Here is an 18,381-nt window from a genome sequence, read left to right on the forward strand (position 1 = left end):
TTCCTAGCACGTGTTTCCTGGATGTGACAGAATCATACATGCAGTGCAGACTCACATTCTGCAGCTTTTTGGGATACTGAGTACTCATTTCAGTCCAAGAGATAACTTGCTTTGTCTGGCCCACCTATGACACTTGGCCACAAGCTATCTTGGTCATTGTCCCCTAATTATGCAGAACTGTATGTATGTGGCAAAAACATCCCAGGATGTTGCTAGAAGGAAACCTGAATTGGCATTTCCCTCCTTTCCCAGGAACCTAGAAAGTGTTGTTTCCTAAGACAGGGTTTCTCTGTGCAACAGCCCTGGCTGTCCTGGAACTCTCTTTGTAGAACAAGCTAGCCTTGAATTCACAGAGAGTCACCTGCCTCTGCTGTTCAAGTGCTAAGTTTAAAGGTGTAGATGACCACGCCCAGCTGAGATAGATATTTTGGTTACTTTCTTGGACCACTTCACTGAAACCTGTGCTGAAGGAAAAAGTTCCTACAAAAGAAAGGAAGTAATGCACTGGCCATTAGCATTATGGCCAATAAAAGTGATTCTTATATTTCTGTTTGGATTTAAAGGAAACGAAAAATGCAGCAGAACCAGGTTGCACCTGGTAACTCTAACTAAAGCTGCAGTTCCAAGGATGCTTTTCCTTCATCTACAAGGCACGTTGTTCCTGGCTGGTGCTGCTTAACTGCAAGACATCCTTGAGCAAATTCTCAGAGGCTCAGCACTTTGTGGAGTGCAGTCTCTAGCAGGAAGAGTGGAAAGGAACTGTTTAGGTAGCATTCCACACCTTAGACGATGATGAGCCCCAGGCAGGCAGCTCCAAGCATGGCAGTCAGGAACCATTTTGAGGGGCTCTCCTCGAACCCATATACTTGTGGTCATGCTTCCAAGTGTGCACAATTTCCACAGCATGCCGTAGGCTTCATCAGTTTAAACTGATTTTTACATGTTGCTAGTGAGGGCTGTTTGGTCTTATCCACCATCTTCCCATCTTAGAACTACACAGCTTGGTTGCAGAGGGAAGCCATATGCTTACTGTGAGTGTGTGCAAGGAAGGTAGACGATCTGCCTATGGGCATAGTGCCCATGGCCCCAGCTGTGAGCTAAGGACAGTGTGAAGTGAGCCTCTTCGCCCCCCAACCCCACCCCTGTCAATTCTGAATTTCCAACAAGCAGGTACTTTGATGTGGGATCTGAGAGGAGGAGAATTATGAGCGTTGCAAAGAAAACTAACCTCCCTTATAGAAAGATGTTGAGTGGAGCCATGATCCCCCAAAAGAGAAATGCTTGGTTGTTAGAAAGAGTCTGCAGTGCACCCAGCCATTTGCTTTCAGAACCTCTGCTGGCAGAAGGTGGGCAGTGTGCTGGAAAAGAAAGTGCCCAAACCTGCTTCCTCACTCTAGTCTCCAGAAAGAGCTTCTTCTAGTTAACCAACCCTGGTGCTCCCCAGGGCACACCCCAGGGAGCTAATCAATACTTCCCCTGCCTCTCAGCCTTGTCACAGAATCCTTTTGACTCCCCTAATCCCCCTATCTCCCTAAACTGGATCACTGTTGCTACTGGGTTAGGGGGAAGGAAATCGATCAGGGAGGGTGTCCCTAACCTGCCACCAGTGCCATACACCTTTCCAAGAGGCAAGAAACCCAGGAGTAGCAGCCGTGGGAAGAGTCAGCTTAAAACAAAAACAGAGGAGAAGAAAAAATTGTCTTGGAATGTGCACTGCATTTTAACTAGTCCCGCTGGGTCAATGCAATAGGGGTGGATTATTGCAGGCAAGACCTGGGCTGCCTCAGTAATTCTGTAAGTTTGATAAGAGATAACTGGCAGCCTCAGCTTCCTTCCCTGAAAGTAAAACAGACATCACCTTTGCCATGTCCCACTGGCATATGGTATGGGGTCTCTAGGGGTCACACTGTCTTAAAATTGAGCAGCCTTGGAAGCCTATTTAGAAGTCCCTGGATGCAGCCAGCACAAATAAAGCTATCATTCTCCTTGGGAAATTTAGAATTTGGTAGAAGGGGACCAGATCTGTGATATGCCCTCTCCCCATCCTCCTCCCACAAGATGTGAACAAGACTAAAAAAAAAAAAAAAAAAAAAAAAAAAAAAAAAAAAAAATCATACTTCAACTGGGGAAATAGGTTTCTTTCTACTTCTCTATTTGGGGCTATTTGAAGTATGAGCAAATATTATGCTTCTCTGCATTTATTTCTAATGAAAAGTTATGCTAATTTATATGTAAATTCTGTTTGGCCCTGGGGCTCCTGCCATGTAGGCAGTGGGGCTGCTGATGGTGGGATTTGTCTCCAGGTTGATGTTATAAGCAGGACAGAGGATCTCAAGACAGGTGACAGTTACGAAGACATGGGTCTTCCTCTCCTATTCTCTGACACCTTACCCATTGCCTTGCCTAGTTAGTTTGCATTTGTGCTGTCAGGAGGCAAGGAGGTAGTTCCATGGGGGTGGGGGACTGGTCTGGTCAGAAACTCAATTTCCCTACTTCCACTGTTAGGGCTGCAGACTCAGTTTGTGAAATCTTGGGTGCCTGGAATGAGCAGAGTACACACACACACGTACACACACACACACACACACACACACACACACACTGATCCTGCTCCACATTACTTAAGAGGAGTCAAGCAAGGATGCCTCTAAACTCCTTGTACTTCTACAACCCAGTGCCCAAGGCACAAGACGCAGAGCTCAAAGGCTGAGCCCGAGGTTGAGTGTGACAGGCAGTCTCATGGATATTCCTGCATAATCTTCCACCCTGGACCTTCATGTCATGGACTAATTCTTCCCTTCTTCCTTCCCTTCTTTCATAAGCCACAGCCAGAATGCACATTATTTGCATTTGATTCTTTGTCCAGCCTGGCCCCTCTGTCCACCTCATACAGATCTGCAGAGGACAGGGTCCATCACTCGGAAGGAGTCAGAGGGACTAGAGCTTAGGATTCTTGTCAAGATCATGAGAACTCTGTACTGCACCGGGAGCTGAGGAGGCAGCCCTGGGACTCTCATCCCTTCTCACTCTGCCAGACAGAACTTTCCTCTGGGGATGCAACCGCATAGGATGGAGAGACTTGCCTCCCCTCCTCCCTGTCTCAGGCTCCAAGCCTCTCCGAGAGCCTTGCAGGACCAAGCCTGTCAAAGTTTCTCGGCTGATCTCAGCCTCTGAGTTCCAACATCTTTAATAGTGAAGGGATAACCTAGATCCCCTCCCCCGTCCCTGCCCCCCCCCCCCCCCACCAAGGAGGGAAAGCAAGCTGCAAATTCCACTGATGGAGTCACAATGGGAGGACTGACACAGGGGGTAGGGAAGACACAGCGCAGCAAATGGACTCAAGGTAGAAGCAGGTTCTCAAATGCACCTGAACTGAGCACAGCAAACGCTGTAGAAAACCTGGTGAGAGAGCAATCCAGCCTCAGCAACTACAGCCTGGATTCGCTGCCGCCAATAAGTAGACCGAAAATTAGCATTCGCCTCCTAGTGCCTCTGTCCTTTCAACTTAGAAAGGCTTTCCTGAATTCCAGAGCCCACCGCCGCCCTCCATTGCTTGCACAGCCTTCTATGTGATCGAAACGCCCACCCCTACCCAGCCCCGCCACAAACACACCCCCAAACAGATTCAAAACTAACAGTCGTTCAGGCTCCTGCGAAAGGATTTATTCTCCGAAGCCAGACCCGCTGGCCAGCCCCTTCCAGGAGGTAGCTGATTATTTCCGTCCTGCGTTTCCAGCCGCTTTGCTCCTTTTGGAAGCTTTGCAAGTTCACTGACCAATATTTAAAGTTTCCTCCTGTAATTTCTCCCCAGTCTCAGAATCACCACGTTCGCAACCCGGCTGCCCTCCCCATCTGCGCCGATCCGCTGCGTACATGTGTGCCAGGCTTGTGCAAGTGTGAAAGATGTGCATGAAGCTAGGGAGCCACTGCACAGACACGGACCCAAGGGGAGCAGCGCAGACACGTTTTACTTATGCACATACAGTCCCCCATTCCGGTAGCAGCCAGAATCAAATCAATATTCTCACAGCCTGGTCGGGAGAATGAAGTCCCAGCCATGCTAGTTAAAACGTTCGCGCTTCCACCTGCAAACCGCGCAGCGGAGGAGCCGACCCGGGGAGCCTGCAAATGCTTGCAGCACAGGGTACCATTCCCAAGGAGGCTGTTGTAGGAAAATCAAAAGCCAGTCTTACCTTGGAAGAGGCACAGAGCCGCCAGCCCCGTGAAGATTGCCCACGAGATAGAATTGTGCATTTTTGCCTGGATGGTTTTCATCTCTTTTTTTTTCTTCTTTTTCTTCTTTTTTGTCAGGATCGTTTTTTTTCCCTCCCTCTCTCTTTCTTTCTTTTTTCCTCCTGATAGATTGTGTTGCGCTCAAGCTAGTCCGAGGAGATTTAAATCCACTGTTTTGCTGAAGGACACAACGAGGAAGCCGAGGGCGAGAGAGAGTCTGACTTCTCCGTAATTATCTGCACTCATACTCTGGCACTGAGGCACATTGTACAATCTGGCCCTGGACAGCCCTCCTACAAGCTGCAATCATTGGTTCTAATCCAAGGATTGACAGAGCTACAACACGAGCGCGCAGGCACACACACACACACACACACACACACACACACACTCAGGAATCATTTGCTGGGCAAATCAAGCTGATTAAAGAGACAGGAGCCTGGAGAGATAGAATGATAAATGCCACTTTGCCCCTTGTATATTACTTTCATTTTTTAAACTGACAGCAGAGCCCTGAGCATCCGAAAATCCCCTTCCTCCGGTGTTCCCCAGACCCCCTGAACTTAGACACACTTTGCAGTGGAAAAAATTCCGTAGCCAACATGGCTCGCAGGACATTTTAAAGGGGTATTTTCATGCTCTGTGAAACTTGCAAGAATGAGTCAAATTCCATTTGTTGGTTCTTATTTTCCCTTCGAGGGAACTATCGTTCGGTGACAGATCTCTCCTCTCCTTCGCTTCAACCTTTGTGTGTAGTCACTTTGAAAATAATAAATAACTTTCTGTTTTCCTCTCCTGTCACTCTTCCTTCAGAACGCCTGGATCCCTCCCATTTTTCATTTACCTTAGTTTTTAAAATCACCCACGTTAGACAATCCCAAGTCAAGTGATGAAGTATCTGGAATTTGAAAAGACAGCCCACTGTTTGATTACAGAAAACTGTTTGAGAAAAAGCAAGGCTCCTGCTACATGGCCTCAATCAACCTCCCTCAAATGCATATTGTCTGTATCTATTTTAACCTTCAGTGGCACAGATTTAAGTTAGAAGCACTGAAGAACTGTCAGATTGCTACTTTGTGTGTTGTTATTAAATATCTTCAGACTGTTGGAAACATCTGTCTCCTTGATTAAGAAAGGAAACCAAACATATAGATAAAAAGATAGATAGATAGGTAGATAGGTGGATGGATGGAGAGGTAGATAGATAGATAGATGGATGGATGGATGGATGGATGGATGGATGGATGGATGGATGGATAGATAGATAGATAGATAGATAGATATAGGCAGTTCTAGAATCCTAAATAAGAAAACACTTTGAGCCTCTTACTGATGCTCACCAATTCATTTCAGCACATATTTTAGATTTTTCTCCAGACTGCCACTACTAATTACACTTTCTGACCATTCCAATAGAATTGTTAACATATATTCTAGATCTGCTATAGACAAGAGCACCCACTGCCTGTTCGTACTGAAGGTGAAAGCAAACTGTGAAATTTCACAAAGGTGAAGTCAAAATGGTGCTGAGACTTCGGGCCCATCCTAGGGGCTCATTCTCACAGCTTAGTAAGTCTCCGTGTGAGCCTCCCCTGGAGGTGGGCAGCCCAAGACCCCGAGTACTGGGTCCCAACGCATCTTCCTTGCTCCCCCGCCAATCCAGGCCAGAGGAAGTTACCTTTAGCTCTCTGAGCCTTGGCCGTTGGCCTGTAAAATCGGAGAGCTGGAGATCACATCCAGTGCCTCTTGCTGTTTTATTTAAAGGCATTTTCTCTTCTTCTTCTGCTGTTCAGCTCTAATTCACTTGTCCATCCAAATGCCCTTGATGTTATGAGTTTTCCAGGACAAGAATCTTATCTTGGGTTCTTTTGTTCAAGGCTCTCGGCATGGTGACTTGTTTAATTAAATGCTCCAGGGCAGCCAGGACAGCAGGTGACAGCAGCGTGGAAGGGTCAGAAGGAGGATTCCTTTTACCTCTTCCCACTTCTTTCCAGGGTGATGACAAAGCCCAGAATCGTTGAGAGTGCTCAGTGCAGGGAAAGGAAGAGACATCAACATGTGTGGGTTTCCTCAGTCAAACTGCACAAAGCCATACACCTAAGTGATTTTTCCCTGTGCTCCCATGCATGCGACACCAGTAAGAAAGTCACCATCACAGTTACTAGTCACTGAACCTCTGTTATGTGCCAGGTAAAACATTCACTTTGTCTTACATTTTTTCATTGAAGCTTTGTGGCCCATGAAGCAACGATGCATTATTATTCCTCTACCCATTTTACAGATGAGGATGTTGAGGACCAGAAAACACTTTCCCACAACCACACAACTCTTAAGAAACAGAGCCTGGGTTTGAGTTTAGTTGTTGGTGTGTTCTATCAAACACAAAACTGAAATCCTCCTTGTGAGTTCTGTGAAGGAGTCAGATGAATAGCGAAGATTTCTTAACATCTAAAGGCCTTTCCTATTTTAAAGGCAGTGAAATTATAATCAGTACATGCAAAATAGCAGGCATATCTGGACAGAAAATGTACAAAAAACCATACACTGCTTTAGGTATTAATCGACTTTCCTGTGGTTGCCTCTCCTAATTGATTCTTTCAGCCCGCACCTGGTGAGTGACCGTTTTCTATGAACGCTTTCTAAAGTTCTTGGGGGAACTTGGGAGTCATGATATGCCTTGAGGGGGACATAGAAAGAGTGGATCGATAGCACGGGGAAGAATCCTGTAGGCAGACGATGTCATAAATTAGAACTTAGAGTTAGCGGCACAGAGGACATGAGATCTTCCCTCTCGCTCTGCTGTGATGCACTGGGTTTCTTTTTGAAATTGAAATAAGAATTAAGCCTAGGCCTGTGCCTGATCCTAGGCAATGCTTTTCTCAGAACAGATGTTAGTGTAACCCTCAGTGGTGAAGGGGCAGGCAAGCTGAGTACACACTAGCTATTATCCAAACAGCTTTGTTTTCCTTTATTTTAAAAGATATTTCATATGTGAGTATTTACCCCACTTCTACCCCACCCTCTCCCACTTTTAAATTCTCCAGTGTCCTGTGCCCTTCCCACTGCCTCTCATATATATTATGCTTATACACATACACATACAAACGTGTGTATGTGTGCATGTGTGTGTGTGTATGTGTATGTGTGTGTATGTGTGTGTATGTGTATGTATGTGTGTGTGTCTGTCTGTGTGTGTATGTGTATGTGTGTGTATGTGTGTGTATGTGTGTGTGTGTATGTGTGTGTGTCTGTCTGTGTGTGTATGTGTATGTGTGTGTATGTGTATGTGTGTGTGTGTATGTGTGTGTATGTGTATGTGTGTGTATGTGTATGTTTGTGTATATGTGTGTGTGTATGTGTATGTGTGTATGTGTGTGTGTATGTGTGTGTGTCTGTATGTGTGTGTATGTGTGTATGTGTGTGTGTGTGTGTGTGTGCTGGGTTCCTTTGGTGTCTCTCACCTGTACATGTGCTGACCACTTGAGATTAGATAACCTATTAGGAAGCTCATCCCTGAAAAAGATCAGTCTCTTAACAACTACTTACTGTCTGTAGTCGTTCACCCAGGGAGGAGCCCTGTGAGATTGGAGGCGATTTGTAACCTAGTGAGCCACTGGGCTGGTCTCATTGAGGTGGCCATGTTGCTAAGATTTTATAGGTGCAGCTCTGTGTCATATATAGAAAACACTGTATCACAGCAGACATCCCCCTTCTCTGGCTCTCACATTCCTTCTGTCTCCTCTCTATGGTGTTTCCTAAGATGTAAGTATAGGGGTTCTGTTGTACATGTATCAGTTGGGGATGTGTGCTCCATATGCTTTGTTCTTTGCATTTTTAACCTGTTATGGGTCTCCGGGATGCCTTCCATCTGCTGCCAAAAGATTCTTTGATGAGGGGTGAGAGTTATGCTTACCTATGGGTATCAACACAAATATTTTGAATGCAATTGGGGATTACACCACTTTAGGAAAGCTGCAATTTTCTGAACATAGGACCTAGGTTTGTGTCTCTCTGTGTCCATAGCCCAGCTCAGCCCCTCCACCCAGAGACTGTGGGACTCCTTTGGTGCTATCCCAATGCCATGTCTGTCATCTACAACAACAACAAGAGTAATTACCCCTCCACCCAGACATAGCACACATCGCAGCCACCTAGTCATTTCCATTTATTTTGCTATTCTAACCAAATTGAGACTGATGTGGTCGAGCACATATCAGTGGAAGAAGCAATCAGAACCAGGGAATTGAGTCTCCCTGGGATAGTAGCTTCAGAATGGAGCTACCCTTTCAGTGAGTCAAAACATATTCCTAAGTGATGCCTGATCCAGTTGGGATGGAACCTCTTGCTGCCAAACCCCGGTATCCAAAACGTGCTCCCTCTCTCTGAACTTGAATTTATCACATCCAGAACAATTTTCCAACAGCTTTCACATTTGGTGAGAGCACACAGTTAACCTCTCTGAGAGAAGGTACTTTCTCCTTTTGTTTGTTGTGAGAGGCGGCCCCAGTCACCAACAGACAGCCTGTGAGGTCAATTGGTAGCTTATTTTGTGGTTACCTTTGGCAAATGGCATCCGAGTATACTTTAGGGAGAACACGTCTGAGCAGTTTCAGGTTTTACTGGGAGGGATCACGTTCATGGAATCTGTTTTCCACCCCCACCCCCCATCCTCTGTGTCTTAGATCTATTGGGATATATGGCCTCAAATAGTGAGTCACCTGACTCTGTCATTTTGGGGTTGCCTGTGCCCCTGTTAGGGACTTCTGTGAACTGAGACACTGACTGATGAACCTCTGATTGGGGGACGTTGTGATTGGAAGGAGACTCTCGGGAAGTCTCTGTTCCTTACTCCACAATCAGGGAGTCAAGCACTCCTCATCAGGACTGCAGGATGCACATCGGTCCTTGGGGGCCACCACATTTTTACCATGTGTCACTTGTGCCCCAGGACACGACCCAGTGCCTCCATAGAGGAGGACGAAGCCAAAAAATGACTGCCAGGAAAGGCACCTTAAATTTTAGGCAGAAAGATGTTCTGTTCCATTCACATTCCTTTGACGTTAAGAGAACTTGATTTTTTTTTTTTCCTGTTCGAAGATACAGAAGGAAGGGGATTGGAAACCAAGAAGAGGAAACAGATGAAGTCTTTAACTTCCAAGGAGAGGGCAGCCAGCGCTGTGCTCTGTAAACCTTTCATCATCGGGTAGCTTAAGATTCTGCCCAGTGTGGGATGAACTAGTACAAATGGGATTGATTCTCGGGAACCTGCCCCCGCGCACACCTGTCACCTTAGGCCACAGCAGACAGTAAGTCCAGGAAGGTCACTGTGAGACCTGGCTGCCCTGCTGTCCAAATTGCAGCTGAACCCTGAGATCGGCCTCCAGCCCGGGAGAAAGGTGAACAATGGCCCACAAGTGGTGGGCCAGCTCCAAGGACCAGATTGGGAAGCCATACAGAGAAGGAGGAGAGGAAGGTATGGGGTCTGAGCGAGGGAGGCAGGAAGGAGTGTGCAGGCGGTGTTTTTATTTCTCTCAGCCATAATGGAACGAACGGCGGGAGCTTAAATCTAAAGAGCCCCGCAGAAACGACATCGAGGACTTAACAAAAGCTGCTGCTCGGCTCTGCTGTCCACCTGCTGTGGCCTGCCTCCACCGAGGCCGGTGCGGTGGGTGATCTTACATTCTCAGACACATGCATAAACCCTGCTGTGGGGAGCAGGAGCCATCCTGCCCTCTGCGCTCCTGGAGGAGCCTGGTGCAGCTCTGACTGGTGACTTCAGGGAAGCCATGGAAGGCTATGACAGAAAGCAAGTCCTCTCTTGCTTTTCCCAAGGATTGTCCTTAGAAAGTGACAGTGGGCACAGCCATCTTAGGTCAGGCCACCACATGGGATCCCTAAAGAAAACAGAATGGGTCTAGGGGACAGCAGTGACTGAGGGATAGAGCTCGGTCTTGAGAATTCCATGGCAGCAGATCACCTGATGTACTGACAATTCCTTTACACTGATATTAAAATAACAATGTAACGTGTAGCCTGGAGATTTCAGTCAAAGTCCTGCAAAAGGAGACTGTGTGTGTGTGTGTGTGTGTGTGTGTGTGTGTGTGTGTGTGGTGGTGTGTGTGTGGTGGGGATGCCAGAAGGCACCTTTTATTTATTTATTTTTTTTCTTTTTGGTTTGCATCCATTTGATTTTGAAGGCAATCATTTGTCAGGAAATTTCCAGGCATTGGTACTAGTCAGAGCTGGGATGACTGGTAAGCACATCATGCCCAGTTTTCTTGCTGTTTGTTTGTTTATTTGTTTGTTTGTATGGCTTCTATGAATCAAACTTAGGTCCCTTTGTTTGAAGGAAATCACTTTACCAACTGAGCTTTCACCCCAGCTCCAGAGTGTATCCCAATAAACTATAGGCCTGGTTATCTGGTCATAGTTTCTGTGTATTGTCATCAACAATGCAAAGAAAGCAATATGCTTCAATGGTATAATCGAAAGATGTAAGATTTAAAGTTTGAAGAGCTGGGATTGTACCGGTTCCTGTGTGACTCTGATCCTTGTCTGCTCTGGGTTTATATCCTGTCTCCTTCTAGATTGTTCTTCAGGGAGAGCCAGCCTCTGCCTTAGTGCCTCCAAGTGGAGGTAGTTTCATTCTTCAAAATAAGGCTATGCATGTTCTAGCACATACAGTGACCTTTTGTCTTTAAAGTCAACTTGTATGAAAGTACAAATCAGTGTGCTGGTTAGGGAACATTCAACCAGAACTTTACAGCCAGGGTTCCTGTTGGGGTGTTTTTACCACATTGTTTCTGGGTGCTGCAGAAAGCTGGGAGCTGACTGATTTGGGATGCTCAGCTCAATGAACTGAACATAGTCGTTTCCTATGGTCTCACAGGAGCTGCCACACTTTTAGCTTATAAGTCAGCAGCAAAGTAATTTCTTCCTGAGCATTTTCTAAGATTATGGGGGCAGGTAGAGATACTTTTTCTGACATGGGAGATGCCTTTCTGACACTTGGGGAACCTCCTGAAAAATAAAACCAACAAAAGGAAAGTGGAAGAGAAGGGTAAGGACGCCATTGAAAGCAGACAAGGGAAACTTGGAATCAGATGTCCCCTGCATAGGGTCCCTACTTCCCATAGCTCAGGTTAGATTAAGCTGGGTTCCTGTTCCTCACAGTTGAAAAGGTCTACATGAAAAGACCCAGTATGAATTCTCTACCTGCTCACCCTTCCCACATGGCTTCCTATGTTATTCCAAGTGTCCTAGAGTTCCATGGAGCTTGTAGGAGAGAGAAGGCCTTGGGCAGATAAGTAGTTGTATGAAATCCTTTCTTTAAAATCAAATCATAAGCTAAGTAACCTGTGTCATCATCAACTTGGAAGTGAAGTAAGATCACAGATGGAAGCATAATGAACCAGTCCCTGCTTCTCAAAGGGCTGGAGTTAGACAGCTTGAGTGAACCATCATCTTCATCATCTCCATCATCCTCATGTATCGATAATTATTGTAGTGAATGCTGTGGATGAAACTGTGGACTTATCACATTCCAGACAAGTGCCCAGTCACTGAACTTTAACTTTGACCTGGCCACTCTTTAATGCGTGTCTTTTATGTGTAAAATCTGCATATGCTCCTTACCTGTTCTTGGTAGATGAATACTGCCGTTTCAGTTATTTAAGATCCACGATTGCATATGGAATAGCTGGTCAGGACTTCTGGACACATAAGAGTTTCATCTTGTTCCCACACGTGGGTATACTTTAAATGAAAGACTCAGAGAAACAAGATTAGGGTAGTTCAGTAAGAGAGGACTTTAGTCTAGCCAAACATTGCATAGAAGAATGTGGTCCCTTATTCTGAAAGAGGACTGGCAATAACAAAGAAATGGAAATGGACCCTTTGCTGAGTGAGAGTCAGCATTGCTCAGCTTTATGTGTCTGGGTCTTGGTGTTCAAGCATCTGAGTGGATAAGTAGGTTGGGCCTGGAGTAGACAATCCTGAATGTTAGAAGAGTGGAACTTATTTACAAACCATAATTGATGTTGATTCTGAGAGGGGGGAGAAAGAAATAAAAATTTGTAATTTTGAAGGTATGTGTGTGTGTGTGTGTGTGTGTGTGTGTGTGTGTGTGTGTGTGTTATAAGGATTCTAGTATTCTATTACTGAGCAACAGCTACAGATTTATCTTAAATTTTTTTATTTCGTGATGAGGTCCCTCACTCACCTTAAATCTATGATACCCCTGCCTCAGCTTTCTGTGTAACTAGAATTACACATGGATGCTCAAACTGGCACTGCATTTTGAAAACACACACACAGAGACACATACACACAGACACACACAAACACACACACACACACACACACACACATAAACAGTGGCCTGCATAGAGATTAAGCACTGTCTAGAGAACTCCTGGTGTTCTTGATTGGGACAGTTCCAACCCACACTCTTTTCCTCCTAGTACCTTATAGGATGGAGGTTCAGCCCTGCTGAGCTCATTGCAGGTCATACTCACAAACAGTCATAGTTCCCCTAACAGTGCAGAAGAACACAATACAATCATGGCATGTCAAGTTTAGACACAAATCCAGGTAGAAAGATCCTTAGGATGTCTGAGGAAGACCCACTCCCGTAAGCTGGAGTTGAAGACTCACTGTCTGAACACAAAGTTCTATTCTGACTTTGGCCTTTTCTCTTCATTTACCAATTGGTAATCATCATCTCACTTTTAGTCTAATTTTTTTCTTACATTTCAGAACCTCTTGTCACCTTGTTTCAAAGTAAGTCTATTCTGAAGAAACCCATTCTGGCTAATTTATCTAAATTTGTATTTTTCCTCCTTAAAAAAATTAAGTTAAAAAAATAAAACCACAACCTAGAAATATAGAACGTATTCCACTACTGTCAATAATGAATGGCCCAGGGTACTGTGGTTCCTGCTCCTTTATAACCACAGGTTTATTCAGAGGAAGAGACAGTAGTGAGACCATACGGGCCCTGAGACTCCAGAATGGGTATAAATGCTTGGAGTTTAAAAAAAAGAAGTTAGGAGAGAGGAGAGACCTGAGAGAGATTGCTAACAACATGATGATTGGCCTTCCTACTACATTCTGATGACAGGCTTTCCAACAAAGGCAGGTAGCCTTGCAGTTGGTGGGTGTTGAATATGCTCTTAGAAGATATGGCTTGCCTAAGCGTTGGCTTCCGTGGGACATAAGGATGAAATCCCTTATGGGGGTATCATTGGAGTCAGTGGGAGCTGTCTCCAAGGCACCAGTAGCTCTTCATCATAGACATTTGACTGATTCTAACCCACAATAAGATATAGAAGAGACATATAAGGGTTTAAAATCAAATCATTCTGTCATATGGAAGAATAACGGCAATTCCTACTAAGGGAATGTATATATTTTTAATTTTAGAGTGAATTAAGTGCCTATAAAAGGTGTTGAGTTGGCAGCCTAGAGAGCTGGTGCTTTTGATTTATGCCCAGTGAGGAAAGAGAAAGGCAGTTGCCTGGCATATTTCTGAGAGCTTGGAACCACCCACCCATGTCCTCTACACTGTGTCTCTCAAAGACTTGCTGTCCATCTTCCCTTCCAAGTACTTTCCACCAGTCTGCAATGGCTTCAGGTAAAGATGCTAGCAGGGTCAAATATAGGGAATCCAACAAGAGAATACTGTGGTCCAGAGACAACTCCGTGTCCTGTGAGCATCCCTTACACACAGAGCTGACACAGAAGCCCGTGCCGGGTGCTCCACTTTGGAAGCACATTTTCATGCTTTATTTCATAATCTTCTCAAAAATGTTTGTCCAGCAACACTTGCTCTTGTCACTTTTGTTTTAGGCAGGGAGACTTAGGCCCGGAAAATGATAGGATGTTGGAGTTATCTTTAAAAAAAGTGACAAGGCTAAAAATAGTACACAGATTTCTTTACTTTCCATGAAGATGGCAGTCTTCAGTCTGGAAGGATGAGGCAGCAGTGGGTGTGGACTCGGGTGACCTAACACCCTGGCTTTAATTCCACTTCGGTTTGGTCCTCGATACCTACCATAAGGTGAAAACAAAATTACCACTCATAAGGCAATGGCAATGCTAAAAAACATTAATAAAAACAATAACTTAAGGAGAGAAAGCCTCTATCAGGATAGATGAGAAGCCCAGAGGCAAAGCAGCGAGTGTAACCATGAAGGTGAAGCAGAGCTGGCCTCATCGCTTTAGGTCTCCACGTTCATACAGGCTTTATTTACAGGATGCTTAAGCTGTCTGAGCCTCAGATGCCCCATTAGCAGGCTAGGGGAGGAGAAACAGCCTCACAGGATTACACACAGCGCCTGGATAAAGCTGCTGGCTCTCAGAAGGCTCTGAGTGTACATTAGGTCACATTCTAGGGGAGCACTGGTTGTTTTTATCCATCGTGTAGAGAAATATGATAATTTGGGGAAGAATTCTTTTTATTTTATTTTTTTAAAGAAAATGAAACACTGATATTTTTATTATAACTTTGACTTTTACTGGCTCTAACTCGGATTCCATTTCTTTTCTCTGTTCTGCTTTGTGTTTAAGAGCTGGCTGTTGATTTCCTAGCTGATGATGCAGACTTCACCATAGCCCTATCAAGGCTAGTCCAGGAAAGCTTTCTGGAACTGGAATGTATTGACAAGATTCCAAAATATGTTAAAATCGACCATCAGCAATTGATTGCACAAAGTGTATTGTCCCCGTGGCCAATCTGTTCAGAAGGTCTTTTAGGGGAAGATGAGGCACTTCCAGGGTCCCAAATGCACAGCTTCAGAATGCTGCCAATAGACCATGCACACACAGGCAGCGCTCAGGTCGCCCATAGCCATCCAGAAGTTCTGTCATGCAGTTAGTTCCAAAGGATGCCATGGGGCAAATGTCTTTAAGGAGTGTGTCTGTGTTTGCTGTTATTAGTAATGAGATGTTTGTAGAAATGTCACTGCGCAAGTGAAGCACTTACATGGTCCAAGGAGATGTGCGTCTCAAAGAAAACACAGAGAGAGAGAAGGGGAGGGAGAAAGGGAGGGAGGGGCACTCTTCAGCTTCTTCCAAATGTGCGTTTCACATAGCAACTTAATTCAGACTTACCTGTAGAAGTATTGAAAACACACCCAACACTTTCCCCTGTATGCTTGTTTTTGCAGTATGTCTTATTCACGTGCTACTCCATCATGCACATGGGGCAAGAAGACAGTAGGAAAGTGAAGGAGTCCTGGCAGGAGCAGGCAAAGAGGAAACTCATGCCTTCATCTCTAATTCCAAGTGGTGGCTTTCCTTAGAAGAGCACTGTTCACCTACAAAAGAACTGGTGCTTTTGTTTCCTTTAAAAGCAGCACAGAACGATCTTATGTGTCTCCTTTATGCAAGAGACTTAAGGATGTCTCTTAATACTTAGGGGTGTAACTCCCCCCCTGTATTTACTCAGCTGGGTTCACCAGTTCAGCTTTAGGGTTAAGTTCTGTGTCAGTGTGAGCATAGCACTGGAGCATCCCTAAGACCAAGCATCTCTTCTTGGGTTAGTTGTCTAGCACTCACCCAGCTTCTATACTGAGACAGATACTTTGAATACTATTGATACAACTGTTAGTCATTCTTTCTCCTCAAGTCACAGATGATTCAAGTGGAGCACTGATTAGCAGCTATAATCATGATGGCTGCATAAGAATCCCTGGGTTAAGGGAAACCTCACCCCCTCCAACTCCCCTCTCTTCCTTTTTTCCTCTCTTTTACTTTCTTTCTTCCTTTTGTTTTTATCCTTTTATTCTTCCTCCCTTCTGTCCTTCCTTCTTCCATCCCTCCTTCCCTTTTATGCTACCTTTTCTTCCCTTTGTCATGTCGTCTCATGTTACCTCCTACCTCAGGGGGAGAGAAACTGGTCATAGTGTGTTTGGGGAACCAAATAAAAGTTTTACCAAAAAAAACCAGAAAATTCCAAACTTGAGCAATGGTGGTGAGGGGGCAGATACCTGGGTACCTCAAATCAAGGTGCTTGGCTTCTACCAGACAGTGATAAGCAACAGTGCAGTTTTACTGAACATGTTAATTATGGAAACTGCCGAGAAGTTAGGGAAGCATCTTCTACATGCTAAGCTTTATACTATAAAATTGAGAAGAATGTCATCAGAACTAGGCAGGGTTTAACATAAATACTATTGATGGTATGAATTTGTAAAAAGCAAATAAATTTGCTCTTAAACAGATCAGGTGTCTTTGCTATGGGGAAACTAGGCATTTTGCTCAGAGGACAATAGTGGTAGGTGAATTGGGAAATAAAAATCAAGCCAGGATTTTTGTGTTCTTATAGAAAGGAAATACTTCTGAGTTAAAAGAAAGCAGTTAAGAGTAAAACAACATCATATAGTTTTATGCGAAAATACTTTTAAAAATCTGTACATGTATTTATGTTTTTTTAAATAACGTTGTAAGAAAAAAAGAGTAAAACAACAATGTTGTAACTCTAAAAATAAATAACACAACCAGCAAAAATATATAAAGGTTTATTAACAAAAACACTGCAAAAATTATAAACTAGATACAGCACATTGGTATAGTGACTGGCAGAAATAAGTGATAAAAATCAAATATTTGCCTTTTAAAACAATGAAATTGTCATAATTAACCATGTACAGGTTTAAAGATCTCAATAGCCCTTAACAATAAGTACAATATGACTTCATTCTCAATCAATGCATAATTCTCTGTTAAATTAATGCACATGGCTGGGGAAGGAGCTCTTTTGTAGAGTGTCTCACTTGCCTGTGCAAAAGGCAATGCTCAGCCTCTCATAAACTAGAAATGGTAATACACATCTGTAATCTCAACACTGGCAGGAACATCAGATGTCCCAGTTCATAATCAGTTATATACAAAATGAAGTCAAGGCCAGCCTAGCCCAGAGTCCCTATTGAAATAAGGGGGTAAGGAGTGGGAAGAGAGAGAGAGAGAGAGAGAGAGAGAGAGAGAGAGAGAGAGAGAGAGAGAGAGAGAAATAACAAAAAGATAAGAAAAATTACTACCTGTATAGAAGAAAAAGAACTCCAACTTAAAAGAATTCAAATGAATTGTATAATCCATATAAAAGAATGAGAATATTATGCAATTAATAAAATGGAATGAGCCAAAGACTGTTACAATCACAACGGTATTATTAGACAACAGGAAGTAGTAGAAATAAATTCAGTAGGCATAGACAACTACCACAAACATTTGACAGGTAATAACATATATTTCCTTAGAAAATGAAGCAGTGGTCTTTGGCCCTGAGGAGACAATGCAGGGTAGGCAAAGAGCAGCATCAGTTGGATGGTTGATCAAAATAGGGACTAGGGGGTTTTGACACTGTCATTACTTATCTCTCAAGGCACACCGCTGGTCGTCTGTCTAGGCATTGACTTCATATTTCCTGAAGAAAGAAGATTATGAAAGGATGGAGCACCTCTATCCATCCTGTTTTACCAGAATGCTTACCAGCTAATGTTTTTTTCCAGAGAAAGCTTAGTTTTTCTGGTTAGACAGATCCACAGCAAAAAGTCAACACTGATTTTAAGAAAAACTTAAAAGGATTAGTAATAAGTAACCATAAAGTGGGGGAGGGGGATCTACAAACAGTAGCACCAAAATCAGCAAACCTGACCAATCATAATAAATCTGTTTATTTGAATCCACAAATGAACTAAATAAAACTAAGGCTAACATGATAAAGGAACTATTATACAATGTTTGATATAAGAAAACATTCCATTTTAAATGTTGACAGAATACCAGGTTTAAGTTTAAACAAATACTCCTAAAGATCTAGATTAAACAGAAGATTTTTTTAAAAGAAATATGAAATGTATAATATTGACTCTACAGACAGAAGCCAAGCAGAATAACCACTGGATACACTTCACAATGCACCTGTCACTGAGCACTGGATACACTTCACAGTGCACCTGTCACTGAGCACTGGATACACTTCACAGTGCACCTGTCACTGACCACTGGATATGCTTCACAATACACCTGTCACTGAGCACTGGATACACTTCACAGTGCACCTGTCACTGACCACTGGATACACTTCACAATGCATCTGTCACTGACCAATGGATACATTTTACAATGCACCTGTCACTGACTACT

The 18,381-nt window shown here is 44.0% G+C and overlaps 1 protein-coding gene across 4 annotated transcripts in view; it reads right to left on the reverse strand.

Annotated features, from left to right (window-relative positions):
- Nucleotides 1-4,275, reverse strand: part of LOC308430617 (neurotrimin) — a gene marked incomplete at both ends in the record, with an annotated part of 925,750 nt that extends 921,475 nt beyond the window's left edge. For all 4 annotated transcript variants that reach the window (XM_080929828.1, XM_080929827.1, XM_080929826.1 and 1 more), the window contains one exon: nt 4,194-4,275. In XM_080929828.1, coding sequence (XP_080785954.1) covers nt 4,194-4,275 — 82 coding nt within the window. The remainder of the gene's footprint in view (nt 1-4,193) is intronic.
- Between the last annotated feature and the right edge of the window lie 14,106 nt (nt 4,276-18,381).

The sequence above is a fragment of the Micromys minutus genome, assembly GCF_963924665.1.
Source record: "Micromys minutus genome assembly, chromosome: 16".
NCBI classification, from domain to species: domain Eukaryota; kingdom Metazoa; phylum Chordata; class Mammalia; order Rodentia; family Muridae; genus Micromys; species Micromys minutus.